The sequence below is a fragment of the Ambystoma mexicanum genome, chromosome 1p (assembly GCF_040938575.1).
Source record: "Ambystoma mexicanum isolate Mex_15411 chromosome 1p, UKY_AmexF1_1, whole genome shotgun sequence".
NCBI lineage: Eukaryota > Metazoa > Chordata > Amphibia > Caudata > Ambystomatidae > Ambystoma > Ambystoma mexicanum.
This window is the reverse complement of record NC_090921.1, coordinates 1,277,612,307-1,277,624,835: the sequence shown is the minus strand read 5'-3', so window position 1 is coordinate 1,277,624,835 and position 12,529 is coordinate 1,277,612,307. Positions and strand designations below refer to the sequence as shown.

Below are 12,529 nucleotides of genomic sequence, written 5' to 3'. Positions count from 1 at the left end.
CACAGATCCGCCCACTGTTGTTTCGGGATATCCTCCCCCAGTGTCTTCCCCCATTTGATCATGTAGGCCCATTTAACTTCTTCTTCTTGGGAGTTGATAAAGTAATATAGAAAAGAGACTAACTTGCTTGATCCCGAGTTGGTTATTAAGTACTTTTCAAATGGAGTGAGGTCCCTTGTGGCCGCCAATTTGACGTCTGGTCAGACGCCAGCCAATGCCTGAGCTGATCATATTTGTACCTGTCCGCCTCCGTTAGGTTTAGTAGAGCTTTACACTCTTGAATTATCTAACTTCTTTGTGTTGTAACATTTCCCCTATTTTTGTGCACCCCCCCCAGCTTCCCATTTCTCAAAGGCACCACGTTGCATTCCCGGCGGCAATTGGGGTTTCCGACAGATGGGTGTGAAGGGAGCTTCCACTATGGTCATGATGCCCCTCCGCGTTTGTTCATCCCAGGCTTCCAGGGTGGTCTACATGACCTCTCTGATGCAGAGATTAGGGTGCCTATTTTGTTTCGTTTTCCATAGGGTTTCCTCCAAGGAGGATCTGGCTACCGCCCTATCTTGTTTCACCCATACTGTTTGTTGGTTTTCCCCCAGCCATTCCTTCAGTACCCATAGTTGCGCTGCCTGGTAGTATTTACGGAAGTGTGGAAGGGACATTCCCCCGGCCCTAATTGGTGTTGTGAGGGTCGCTCTGGCGATCCTAGGGGGTTTCCTGTTCCAAATATAGATCGAAATCACCTTGGATACTGCCTTGAAGAATGATTTGGGGACCTTAATTGGGAGAGCATGAAAGTAGTATAACATTCTGGGGAGAATGTTCATTTTCACTGCCTGGATTCTGCCCCACCATGAGACCGTCAGAGGACTCCAGCGCTCCGGATCCCTCCTTACCCGTTCCAGAAGTGGGGGGTAGTTTCCCCTATACAGTAGGTCAACCTTGTGTGTCAGAGTTATACCCAGGTACTTAATTCCCTTTTCTGCTATTTTTAGGTCTAGTGCTGCTGCCTCCCTTTCTATTTCCCTTCTCTCACCTGCCAGAAGTAGTATCTCTGACTTTTTCCTGTTAATTTTGAGGCCGGAGATTGCCCCGAATGACTCCAGTTCTTTTATTGCTATGGTTAGTGTCCTCCCCGGGTCCGCTAAGGCCAGCAGCATGTCGTCTGCGTGTGCTATTACTTTATGTTATTTGCCTGCCATTTCAATCCCCTTAATACGGGCTGACTCCCTGATTCTAATTAGGAGTGGTTCCAAAAATATGGCATAAAGAAGGGGGGAGAGAGGGCATCCCTGTTTGGTGCCCCTTGTTATCTCTACCCTATCTGTGACCTCACCATTTATGGCTATCCTAATTGATGGGGAGTTGTAATTGGCTTTTACCATGCTTATAAATTGATCTCCAAATCCCATACACTTTAGCGTTTTGAATAGTATTGACCACTCTACCCGGTCAAATGCCTTTTCGGCATCTAGTGAGAGCAGAATTGCCGGGGTGTGTGTAATGCCTGTGCCTGTCTTTTCTACTCGGTGTATTAGTCTTCTCAGATTGTCGTGTGTTTGTCTACCCGGTATGAAACATGATTGGTCAGTGTTTATCAAGCTGGGCAATAGTGGGGATAGCCTTGTTGCCAGAATTTTAGTGTAAATCTTAGAGTCCAAGTTTATCAAAGCTATGGGGCGATAGGAGCCGGGGAAGGAGGGGTCTTTCCCTGCTTTATGGAATACCAGTACGTTAGCGTCATTCATTGACGGGGTCACGTTTCCGTTTTCTTTGAAGGAGTTTAAGAGTCTCGTCAAAACTGGGCTAAGTATGTCTGCATATTTTTTATAGAATGGGGCTGTGAAGCCGTCAGGGCTGGGTGCCTTGTTATTTGGAAGTCCTGCTATTGTCTTCTTTACTTCTTCTTCGCTAATCGGGCTCTCTAGTGCCTTTCTGTCCTCATCTGGAATTTTTGGAATGGGGAAGGATTGTAAGTACGTGTCGTGGTCGCTTCCATCCGGGTGTTCCGTTGCATACAGATTTTGATAGAATTCCCTGAAGGCCTTCCCTAAATCCTGGGTGTGCGTTTGAATTTCTCTGTGTATGTTTCGGATGTTCATGATGGTCATTGTCTTTTTTATTTTCACGAAGTTGCCTTGCCAGATATCTATCTGCCTTATTGGCTTTTATATAGTATCGTTGTTTAAGATACTGGAGGGATTTCTCTGCTTTTTTGGTGTGAAGCATTTCCAGTGGCCCTGTACATGTCTCAGAGCCTTCTTGAGGCTGCTGGAGGGGTGGTTCAGTAACTTCTCTTGTGTGTCCTTTATTTTCTTTTCAAGTTCTCTTTCCCAGCAGTGCCTCTGGTTGTCTTTGGTGGCCTTCCGTGCTATCAGCTGGCCGCAGATTACTGCTTTGAATGCCTCCTAGACATCCTCTGTGTCATTTTGTGCAAAATATTCTGTGATCTTGTCCGTTATCGCTTCTCCCATTATCGGGTCTAGGAGAATGTCCTGTGGGAGCCTCCAGCGCCAGAGCCCTCCCCCCTTCTCTGGGGTCATTACCTTTAGCCATAACGGGGCATGGTCTGATAATGATATCGAGTCTATTTCCATTCCTTATATTTTGCTCATGAGCTCCACCGACACCCAGAAAGAGTCTATTTTTGACATTGTGTTATATACATGTGAGAAGTACGTGTAGTCCCTCTGTTGGCCCTTGAGTTCCCTCCATACGTCACAAAGTGCCATCTGGTCCATCTTTTGCTTGAGATGCTTGGAAGGTGCTCCCTGACTTTGGGGACCCTCGTGCTCCTATCTGTTTGTGGATGCCAAGCTATGTTTAGATCTCCCCCCAATATCACCTCACCTTTTGCAAAGCCCTCGAGCTTCCCCATTGTGTCCCGTAGGAAACCATCCTGTCCCGTGTTGGGTGCATATATCGTAGCCAGGGTAAGGCGGCATCTGTCTATCTTAACGTTAGCAAACACGTACCTCCCGTCCCTATCCGCTAGCTTGTCTGTAAGTACAACGTCCGCTCCCTCTTTTACTGCAATCAACACACCGGCCCTTTTATCTGTGGCATTAGATTGCGCCCAAATCTTGTACCCCCTGAGATGCACTTTCTGCTTGTCCTGAGCTCTTATGTGGGTTTCTTGTACTAGAAGAATGTTCGCCTTTTCCCTCTTCAGCAAGGTCTATACCTTCTTCATCTTCACAGGGGAGTTCAGGCCCCTTAGGTTATATGTCAGGATTCTAGGTTTCCCCATTTTGTGTTAGCCCGTTGTGAGTGTTTTTGATTCCCTGATAGAAGGTTCCCTTTCTTCTACCGGAGTTCCCCCTCCACCCCTCCCCACCGGTCCTCCTAACTTCCCCCCCAACATTAAACTTTAAACCAACTGTTGTCCCGAGGAGGGCCTGGGTACCTAAGGATGCTAGGGCATTGAGCCTATCGCTGCCAGCCCTCAATGATCTTGGTGTGAACTTCGCGGGGGTTCTTATACCCCGCATCTTCCTCTGTCCTTCCTGAGTTCCAGTTCCAGGGGCCCTTTGCTGGGACGCTGTTTTGTTCATTCACCAAATATCTTTACATGGTCACCTCTCTAACCTCCTGTTATTCTAGGTGTATCCCCAGCATATTTGTCTTGTCATTTTTTTCCTCTTCTACCCATCTGTGGTCATGCTGCTCTCCCTGCCGTTTTGCTTCTTCTTTTGTCGAACCTCTTCCCAGACTCTTGGTCTTTTGTGGTACTCTCCACTTGGCTTGTTGCCCCTTCCATCCGCCCCCTCTGCTTGTATGTCCATTATGTGAAGCCCTTTGTCACAAGTGGTCACTCTTCTTTGTTTGCCTTCCCAAGTGAACAGTAGGCCAAATGGAAACGTCCACTTATATTGTATTTCCCTCGCCACCAATTCCTTAACTAGCGGAGCCATCTCTCTTCTTCTCTGTAGAGTCACCAGGGCCAGGTCTTGGTATAGATGAATGTCCGTCCCATTCATCCTTATGTGGACCAACTGCCTCGCCCTCCTTAAGATTTGTTCTTTTTGCGGATATGAGGAGAGGGCTGCCAGCACATCTCTTGGTCTTTCCCCTGGCACCCCTGTTCTTTTTGGGCCCACTCTGTGTACCCTGTTGATCCTAATGGTTTCTGCCTCTTGCTCCACAAGAATATCTCTGAACACCTCCTGGACCGATCTACGGGACCGATTTTCTAGGTCCTCACATTGGATCTGTAGGTTGTGGGTCAGCCTCACCAGGTGTTCCAGCGTCTCGCTGTTTTGCCGTGCTTCTTCTTCTGAGTTCTGGACGATTCTCACAAGCGTGTCTGTCCTCTCTTCCAGATTGGCCACATCCATCTTTACTTCTTGGATCACCTGCTTCATTTCATTATTCATTGTGGCGAACTGGTCCTGGACTGTTGTCATAAACTTCACCTGTAGCTCCATGAACCATGAGTGCATGTCATCCCTTGATGGCGGTGGTTGACATTTGTTGGGATGGTTGCGGTCCCCTGGGGGGGTCGTCCTGTGCCCTTCCTCTGGTATGTACCTGAGCATCCGACGACCACATTTGCATGAGATTAGCGTATTGTTTGGCTGATTGTGGGTTCATAAGTGTCGAGCCCCCCTTCCCCTTTGCCTTGGACATGGCCTCCAAGGGGTAGCTCCGCTGTTGGTGGGGGTTGGGAGGGCGCCTTATGGCGACTTCCGGGCTGTGCCCTCCGCTTGTTGCCCTTTTGGTCAAACACTTGGAGAAGTGAGGCGGATGGGGGTAAGTCTTTGTTTTGGCAGTGGGGGGTGCTGTCTCTGATGCCCCCTGGCAGTTAAGGGTCTTTGTTGATCGGTCTGGGGGCTGTTGTCCGTTACCCCCCCAACCCGTGGAGGGTTAGATCAGGGGGGCGTTCCTCACTTTGTGATCTCCTTTTCCCCCTCAGCCCCGCTCTGTGTGGCCTGGTTGATGGGTGGCGCGGGCTGCCCTGCTGGGGGGTGTTTTGCAATAGTAAGGTGCCTCTCTTGGGGTTGATTGCACCCTGTGCCTTCTTTGCGGTGTGGGATGTGTGGGGGGGGAGCCGGTCACCTGCTGCGCCTCCTGGCAACTAATGACGTACTGCCTCGTGGTCCGGGCCCCAGAGCCCCGCTTCCCCTGACGAGGGGCCTCGCGTTTCCTTTCCGCTGCATTATTTCCCCTTCATGGCGTGCCTCACTGCAGGGCTCTGTGTAGCTGCGCGCTCGTCGTGGCCCGGAGGGGAGGCACCCCGCCGCTCGCGAGTGCTGCCCTGTATTATCCACGTTGCTGGGGCTCCCTGATGTGGCCGCCAACTTCTCTGTGTGAGTCCCTCCTCACCTGCGGTGTCCTGCGATGTTCCTCGGAGGGGGAGGGGCGGCCACACTTCTCCGCTCCCGCGTCTCTTCTTATCCACTCCTGCGGAGGTGGCTATTTCATGCCAGGTGCATCGGATGCTGCAATGGAGTCTTGGGTAGGTGTTTCAGTGCCTTCTGAGTGATTTATCTGTCTTTATTGTAGTGCTTAGCGGCGGCCCGGCAGGAGAGAGACTTAGACATGTCTCCCTGCCCCGGCACCCATCTTGGAATCTCTGCCTTCAGAGTTTTAATATGAATATTCTTTCTCTGTGGTCTATGCTCCAGGTCTTCACAAAATAGGACAATTTCCTTAGCAAGCCACCACAGATTTCCCAAGCTGAACGTCCTTTGAATCATTCTTCTTAGATAAGTCTTGAATCGATTTTGTTCGATTGGGTGAACACTTTCCATCATCTGTGCACATTTCTGCTAAGGAGCTCCTCAGCTCGGCTTTTAATTGGTGAAACTGGATTCCGCAGGTCTGCAATAGTTTCTCTTCAAATGAGTCTAAGTTGGCGGTGGGGTCGGCCTTCATTAGCACCATGTCAGAAAACATTGCTGCAGACATAGCTGCAGGATGCCAACCTGCATAGCTCAGGCTTTGGATCGTGATCCCAGAATTGCCTTATATCCCCCTGCTTCGTTTTCTTTTTCTTCTTCTGTATCAAGAGGGATCTGGGATTGTAGAGTGTTTATGGGGCAGCTCCAGTAGCGGAACACACGCAGAGGTTGAAATCCTTCAATCACAGTGCTTGCAAGATCGCACTTTGTGGCCACAATAGTTTGACTGGCGCACATCCAATCGGCTCAAGGCTGGTCATTGCATTGTGGGGTACTGTACGGAGGACGGAGAAGGATCAGAAGCTCAACCATCCATGCGTCTACCTTGCTGATTTAGATGTGTTTGAGCAATTTACTCTCTCGGTGTTCACGCGAAATACTAGGCCAGAAGAGTATGTCCATAACAGCCCGGAATAATGTTATATGTCCTCCTTAGGGCTACCACTTGAAGGAAAGGGGGGTTCAGTTGGAAAGCGCCTGTAAAAGACACTCACCAGCCAGCCTCCCCTGCCACTCACAACATCCACAATTAATGGTCCAGCAGCACGCAGCTCCTGCAGTGACACTCCAGCTTTACCACAAACAATCACCTAGTGTCTCTTCGGGGTGCCAGGTGGCCAGTCCAGTCTACAAATGAGGTCTTCAGGGAGGGAGCTCCACCTTCCTCTAATGGTTCAGCTTTCTGGCACACAGGACTATAAGCCCCCTGCCAGACGTCTCACCTGCCACTGCTTGGTTCCATCCCTGCCTCTCTGGACTTGTCAGTAAAGGGGGGGGCAACAGGGGCCAGTCAAAAATGCTGCACTGCGCAACAGCAAGTAGCCTGCGCAGCTCCGTGCCTCCCGGGGGTCACTGCTGTTAAGTTCCACCAGCATCCATCTAGATGGCGAACAGGTAGTGAAGCGAATCCGCCTTCTTCATTAAAGTTCTTGGTCGCCTGCTGGTCTGCCACTGCGGCTGGTCTCCCATACAGTCTGCGGAGGCTCTGCCGGGTGTCGGGAGCTGAAGGCAAGGTTGAGTGTACCATAGCCATCAGAACAGAGGCCAGGAGCAGCAAGTCTTCATGTCCACACCATCAAAAGTGTTTTAAAGGGTAAATAATGGCATATTTAGATGTAAAAGGCATCATGAAGACGCACTTTTCAGGGCAGGGCAAAACTGACATTTGTTGTTGGCAAATCCATAAAAAAATGTAAAGGGAAATGCTGGCATATTTCGTTGTAAAAGGCATCATGAGAACGCACTTTTCAGGGCAGGGCAAAGCTGACATTTGTTGTTGGCAAATCCAGCAAAAGTGTTTTAAAGGGAAATGCTGGCATATTTCGATGTAAAAGGCATCATGAAAACGCACTTTTTTTCAGGGCGGGGCAAAGCTGACATGTTGGCAAATCCAGCAAAAGTGTTTTAAAGTGAAATGCTGGCATATTTCGATGTAAAAGGCATCATGAAAACGTACATTTTAGGCCGGGGCAAAGCTGACATCATGAAATGTGTTTTACAGTGCCAATGCCCGCATATATTGTGGGTAAAAGTATCATTAACATGTGTTGCAAATGCTCTTGCGTATTCACATTTTCATACATTTTAAGTAGGAATAGTTCTATAAAATGGATCATTTCAACCATTATAGGAAGTTCTGGATCACACGCTATTCTCTCGTGCGCATGCCAGGTTGGGCAAACACTTACATTCCTCACTTTACCAATTCACCAGAAGCTATTGCCCTCGAGCAGCCGCCACAGGCGGACAAGCCACACCATGGAGACGTTGCCACAAAACAACCCACCCCAGCCTATAACAAACTGCACAGGTCTGGCTGTCGCATGTCCCAGGCCACCATAAACATGTATATTGTTAGATTCTTTGAAATGTATAAAAAATGAGCTACACTCCAATTGTTATAGTTTGTTCACAATCTACATCGAATTAGTGATAGAAAAAAGTATTTGTTCTCGGCATCCTAGTGTTTGGCTCTCTCTTTTACCCATCTCTTTCCTCATTTTTCCTGTAGTTATACATATTTATTTAAAAAATATATGTTTATGTGTGTCCTATCTGTATGCATTACAAGTTATTTTGTTAATGTCTACCAGATTCATTATAATAACTGCAGTACACTTTCTGTTCTGGGCTAAATTTAGCATGTATATATTATTTGTAAAATAGCACGCCAGAAAATCAAGTGTGCTAATACAAACAGTGCAATTGTTTGCATTTTCTCTGGCTACTCAACACTGCACCAAAGTTCCCCCTCCCCAATCCATCACTTTCTCATATTAACACAGTTCTTGGACATGCTGAAAGGACCAGCATGTGGGGATGGGAGGGAGATGTGAACACAATGTTAAACCTAAATTGTAACCAGCTCAGATTGCAGCCTTTCTGTTAGCCAAAGATGTCCCCTCTTTGGGGTCTTCACACAGATCAGTGGATATTATTTGTCTAGGCAGAAAAAGCACAGTCTTTGTTTCAAGGGTGGTTTGAGCGAACAACAGTGCTGACTATGACCCAAGGCGCTGGACAGGGTAGCGCACGGCAAAGAAAATCCCCATCAAGCCTTCCTGAAACTATCCTCCAGCATCTTCCCCGCCAAGAGAAATGAGCATAGGACATACTGCATTCCCCAACTGAGGAATGTGGGTGGGGATAACATTCCTCTATCCCATTGGTTCCTACGCTGCTGGGCATGGTTGGCTGGTTCAAAATGGGAGGAGGAAGGGGAGGAGTCGAAAGAGCGTGGGGGAAATTATATGAGGCCAATCAGGCTAAAGTTAAGCTACATTCTTGTTTATTGGGGAAGAGGACGCGCTGAGCTACCAGTTTATGTTAACCACGGAAGTGTGGAAGGAACACCTCACTTTCAGGGTTCTTCTGTCCCTCGTCTCTTTCTTTCCTCTCTACGTATAACAGCATCTCTTCATATGTTCTGAGCTGGAATGATTGTATGGGTTGGAAATTCACAGGCGTCATTTCAGGTCGAGGGCACATTCAAACACAAACTGCAAGGCCAAAATTAAAAAAAGAATAATAATAATACTTCCATTAATCTTGAGCAACTAATTCATCTGGTATTTACATAATTAAAGTGTTCTGTAAATTAATGACGATATAAATAAGCAAGGGCAAAATTAAGCTATCCAAGTAAGAAATATCTAAATAGGTGAAATGTTAATTTGGCAAGAGAGCAATTAAATTAAATAGCTTTTTGGTTACCGGCCAAGTTCATCAAGGAACAGGCCGGGCCTAACAAGTTGAATCCTGAGAGTGGGGGGGAGGGGTACTTATGGTGAGCGAGCCAGTGAAGTTCAACAGGGGCCAAAGAATGAGTGGGTGCAGGGGACATCACTGCAGTGCTCCCCCTAAAGGTGTTACGTGTCCGGTTGAGGCCTACTGTTGGCCCACAGTACATGGGAAGATTACACAGAATGCGACTTCTCTACACTGGCAGTGTGTCCTACTGGAAGTCTGCGTTATCCCGCGTGTGGAATACCTTAATGTACTCTGGTTAAGCCTCGTCAACAGAAGACTACTATGGTGATAACTGGAGCAGTATAAATGATTACTGCATTACATTACACATGCTAAATTACCAGTTGTGAGTATGGAAAAAGAATTTTCCGTAAGGACCTCATAGAGCAAGCAATCACCTGGAACACGGATTCTAGAAAAAGCTACTTCACACCTGGAGGCATATAGCAGAGTACACATTCTGTGGCATTCTAGTGTGCCTCTGAACCACAGACAGATAAGATCCCCCCCCCTGTGGACAGGTAGCCATTACTGCTAACTTCCTTTCTATGTGAGGCCCGCCGACCATACCGCTAATGGTGCCAACTATTTGCGTTCTTAGGATGTGGTGAAAATCACTGGTATACAAAAGCGTCAATGTGATCAAGTAACTGCATTTGATGTATCATATTCATATGTTATGCCCATATATCAGAATCTCCTTCCCATGCGGCGCATATTGACATCATGCATGGCGTGCGGATTGCCTGCTGTCAGTCGGGAATAGTGATACAAAATAGTTCTAAAAAACAGACTGTCTGGGCAAAAGAAAGCAATACATCAACAAAACGAGTTATCTAGTCATGGATGAAATATGTATAAATATATACTATTCAATAACATTCTAGTATAAAATGACCATTTCAATGAAACAAATTAACAATCAGCAGTTTCACAGCCTAATAAATCCGTGCAGTTTAACAAAACTGAATGTCCAATAGTTAATTTAACCCATCATCAATCGCATGTAGAGTGACAATCCAATACTGTTGCTTTTGGGCTAGAATTTGTTCAAAATGTGCCTTCTATCTCGAGGCAACCATCTCAAATCAATATCACTATGTTCCATGCTAACAAAATGTTTAACTAGGCGTGTATGGGCAAATCCAGCAGAAATGCAGCTATGATGTTCCCCAATCTTTATAGAGACATGTCTGGTGTAGATCCGGATGTTGCTATTGCAATTCGAATGGAAAAGGAGCAGTCTTTCAATCGGTTGGGGCGGGATCTCATTGGAGTCAGCAGCGAGGGGGAACGGAACACATGAGCCACATTGAAAGTATCCTTGCATCTGAGTCTGCATTGTGTTATGACCGAGGCACCCGATTTAAGGGTTTTTATTTTCTGCCATTTCCGTCTGTATTTATCCATTTTTATTTTTTGACATTTTTTTTTCTGAATGTATCCACATTTATTTTTTGTCTGTGCTCCTTTCTACAGTAGGAACATATCATTGCTACATAGACCCCATATAGCAATGTTACTTAGAAATAGATTGGAAGCAGCATACATTTGTGCGTCTTCAAAATGTCCCATATATAAACTGGCAATACCGCCGCCAACGAAGAGCTACAGCATATCTGGAATTGCAGAGAGACCATGCTTAAGTTAAAGGCTAGATCCTGGCGATGAGGGCAATCTCGCAGACAAACATTTGACTAGCTTTGTCTGAACCTCTCTGATGATCTGTGCACCCTCTGCTCTCACGCGCGTGTACACACACACACACTCTCCCCCTCTCCCTCGTAAGGCTCTATCTACCTGCATTAGAGAGCTGAACTTACATCCATGTAGTTGGTCAGTTTCTCTGGGTACCGGGTAGTGTCAGAGCTCTGTTGGAGACTCTCAACCTTTTTCAGGCCACCTCTAGCCTTCACCTCTTCCAGTGACACACCTCTTTCACTTAAGGTTCGCCGGATGGAGCGGGACTTCTTTAGTGGTATTCTGGAAAAGAGCGATCACATTAAAGTATAAGTATGCACACTTTTATATGCACTCTGACCAGCAATAAGAATTATGCATTTATTTATTCATAGAAATCACAGGAAAATAATGCATTTTTGGCACAAAAACGCATACAAACTGTAACATTGATAACAGAGTGGAGGACAAGGGTCCTTGACAATGGTGTGAGAGGAATTGACTTGAAGACCAGATGTTGTCGGGGGAAGGTGGAAACACAAACCAGGGACGAGGACAGGACAGAATAACATAGGAATGGGATGGTGGAGGAAGTGCTAAAGTAAGGATGGAACGGTGACAGAAGTCCTGTAGGGTTGTCCTTGAGGGTGGGGAGAAAGGGAAACAGGCTCATGGAGTAACATAGAGTGCTAGGAAACAGGTTCTTGAGAAAGGAGGAGGGCTTTGAGGTTGGATTTAAATAGTGGTAGAGTTGGAGTAGTATGCAGAGAGAGAAGGTGAGGAAGAGCATTCCAGAGTAAGGCAGCAAAGAGAAGGAGTAAGCGAGAGGGAGCGCAGGGGGCTTCAGCAGTGACAAGGAGGCGAGCTGAGGATGATCGTAACGAGCGCGGGTGAGTGTATGGAGTGAGGTGAACAGATAGGTAGGTTGGGGGCAAGCCCATGGATAGTTTTGAAGATGATTAGGAAAGGTTTATGCTTAGCTCTTTGTTTCATAGATAGCCAGCCAATCTGGCGACAGGCAGAGGAGGTAGAAGTACAGCGAGAAAGGTTGAAAAGTTGAGGACTTGGTCCAAAGGTGAAAAAGCTAAGTTGGTAAGGCCATAGAGAAGAATGGCATAGTAGTCACATATAGAAAGGACAAAGTAGGAGATTAGCTGTTTAGCAGTATTGAAAGGAAGAAGATAACAGCTTTGTCTGATATTGAGGAGGTTGAGTCTGGCTTCAGTGGTGGATTTGGAGATGAAGAGCGAGAAGTTGTGAGATGGGTCGAAGCTGACACAAAGGTTACGAGCGGAGGCAGAGTAAGGAAGCTAGTCACAAGAGAAGAGAGGTAGAGGAAGAGATAGTCTGTTTGGCTGGGAAGAAGAGACATTGAGTCTTAGTGGAGTTGAGCATGAGCGAATGAGACGCCATCCAATATTTGATGGTGGAGAGACAGTTTGACAATTTTGACAACCTGTCGGATAAGAAGGGAAAAGAGAAGAAGATCTGAGTGTCATCAGCAAAGAGTTGATAGGAGAAGTCTTAAGAGGAGACCAGGGCACCAAGAGCAGAAGTATAGAGAGTGAAGAGAAGTGGATCAAAGACACACTCTTGGGGAACTCCAATAGTAAAAGGGAGTGGGGGGAGGAGGGTAAGGCTGTTCCAGGACGAAAGTGTCTAGGGGCAAGCAAACCAGCAACAGCCGTACCTCTGAT

At 47.0% G+C, this 12,529-nt stretch overlaps 1 protein-coding gene across 1 annotated transcript in view; it reads right to left on the bottom strand.

Annotated features, from left to right (window-relative positions):
• Positions 1 to 12,529, bottom strand: part of LOC138452889 (cathepsin D-like) — a 229,166-nt gene that overhangs the window by 132,823 nt on the left and 83,814 nt on the right. Inside the window, exon 2 of the mRNA XM_069605235.1 lies at positions 10,976 to 11,135. Coding sequence (XP_069461336.1) covers positions 10,976 to 11,135 — 160 coding nt within the window. The remainder of the gene's footprint in view (positions 1 to 10,975; positions 11,136 to 12,529) is intronic.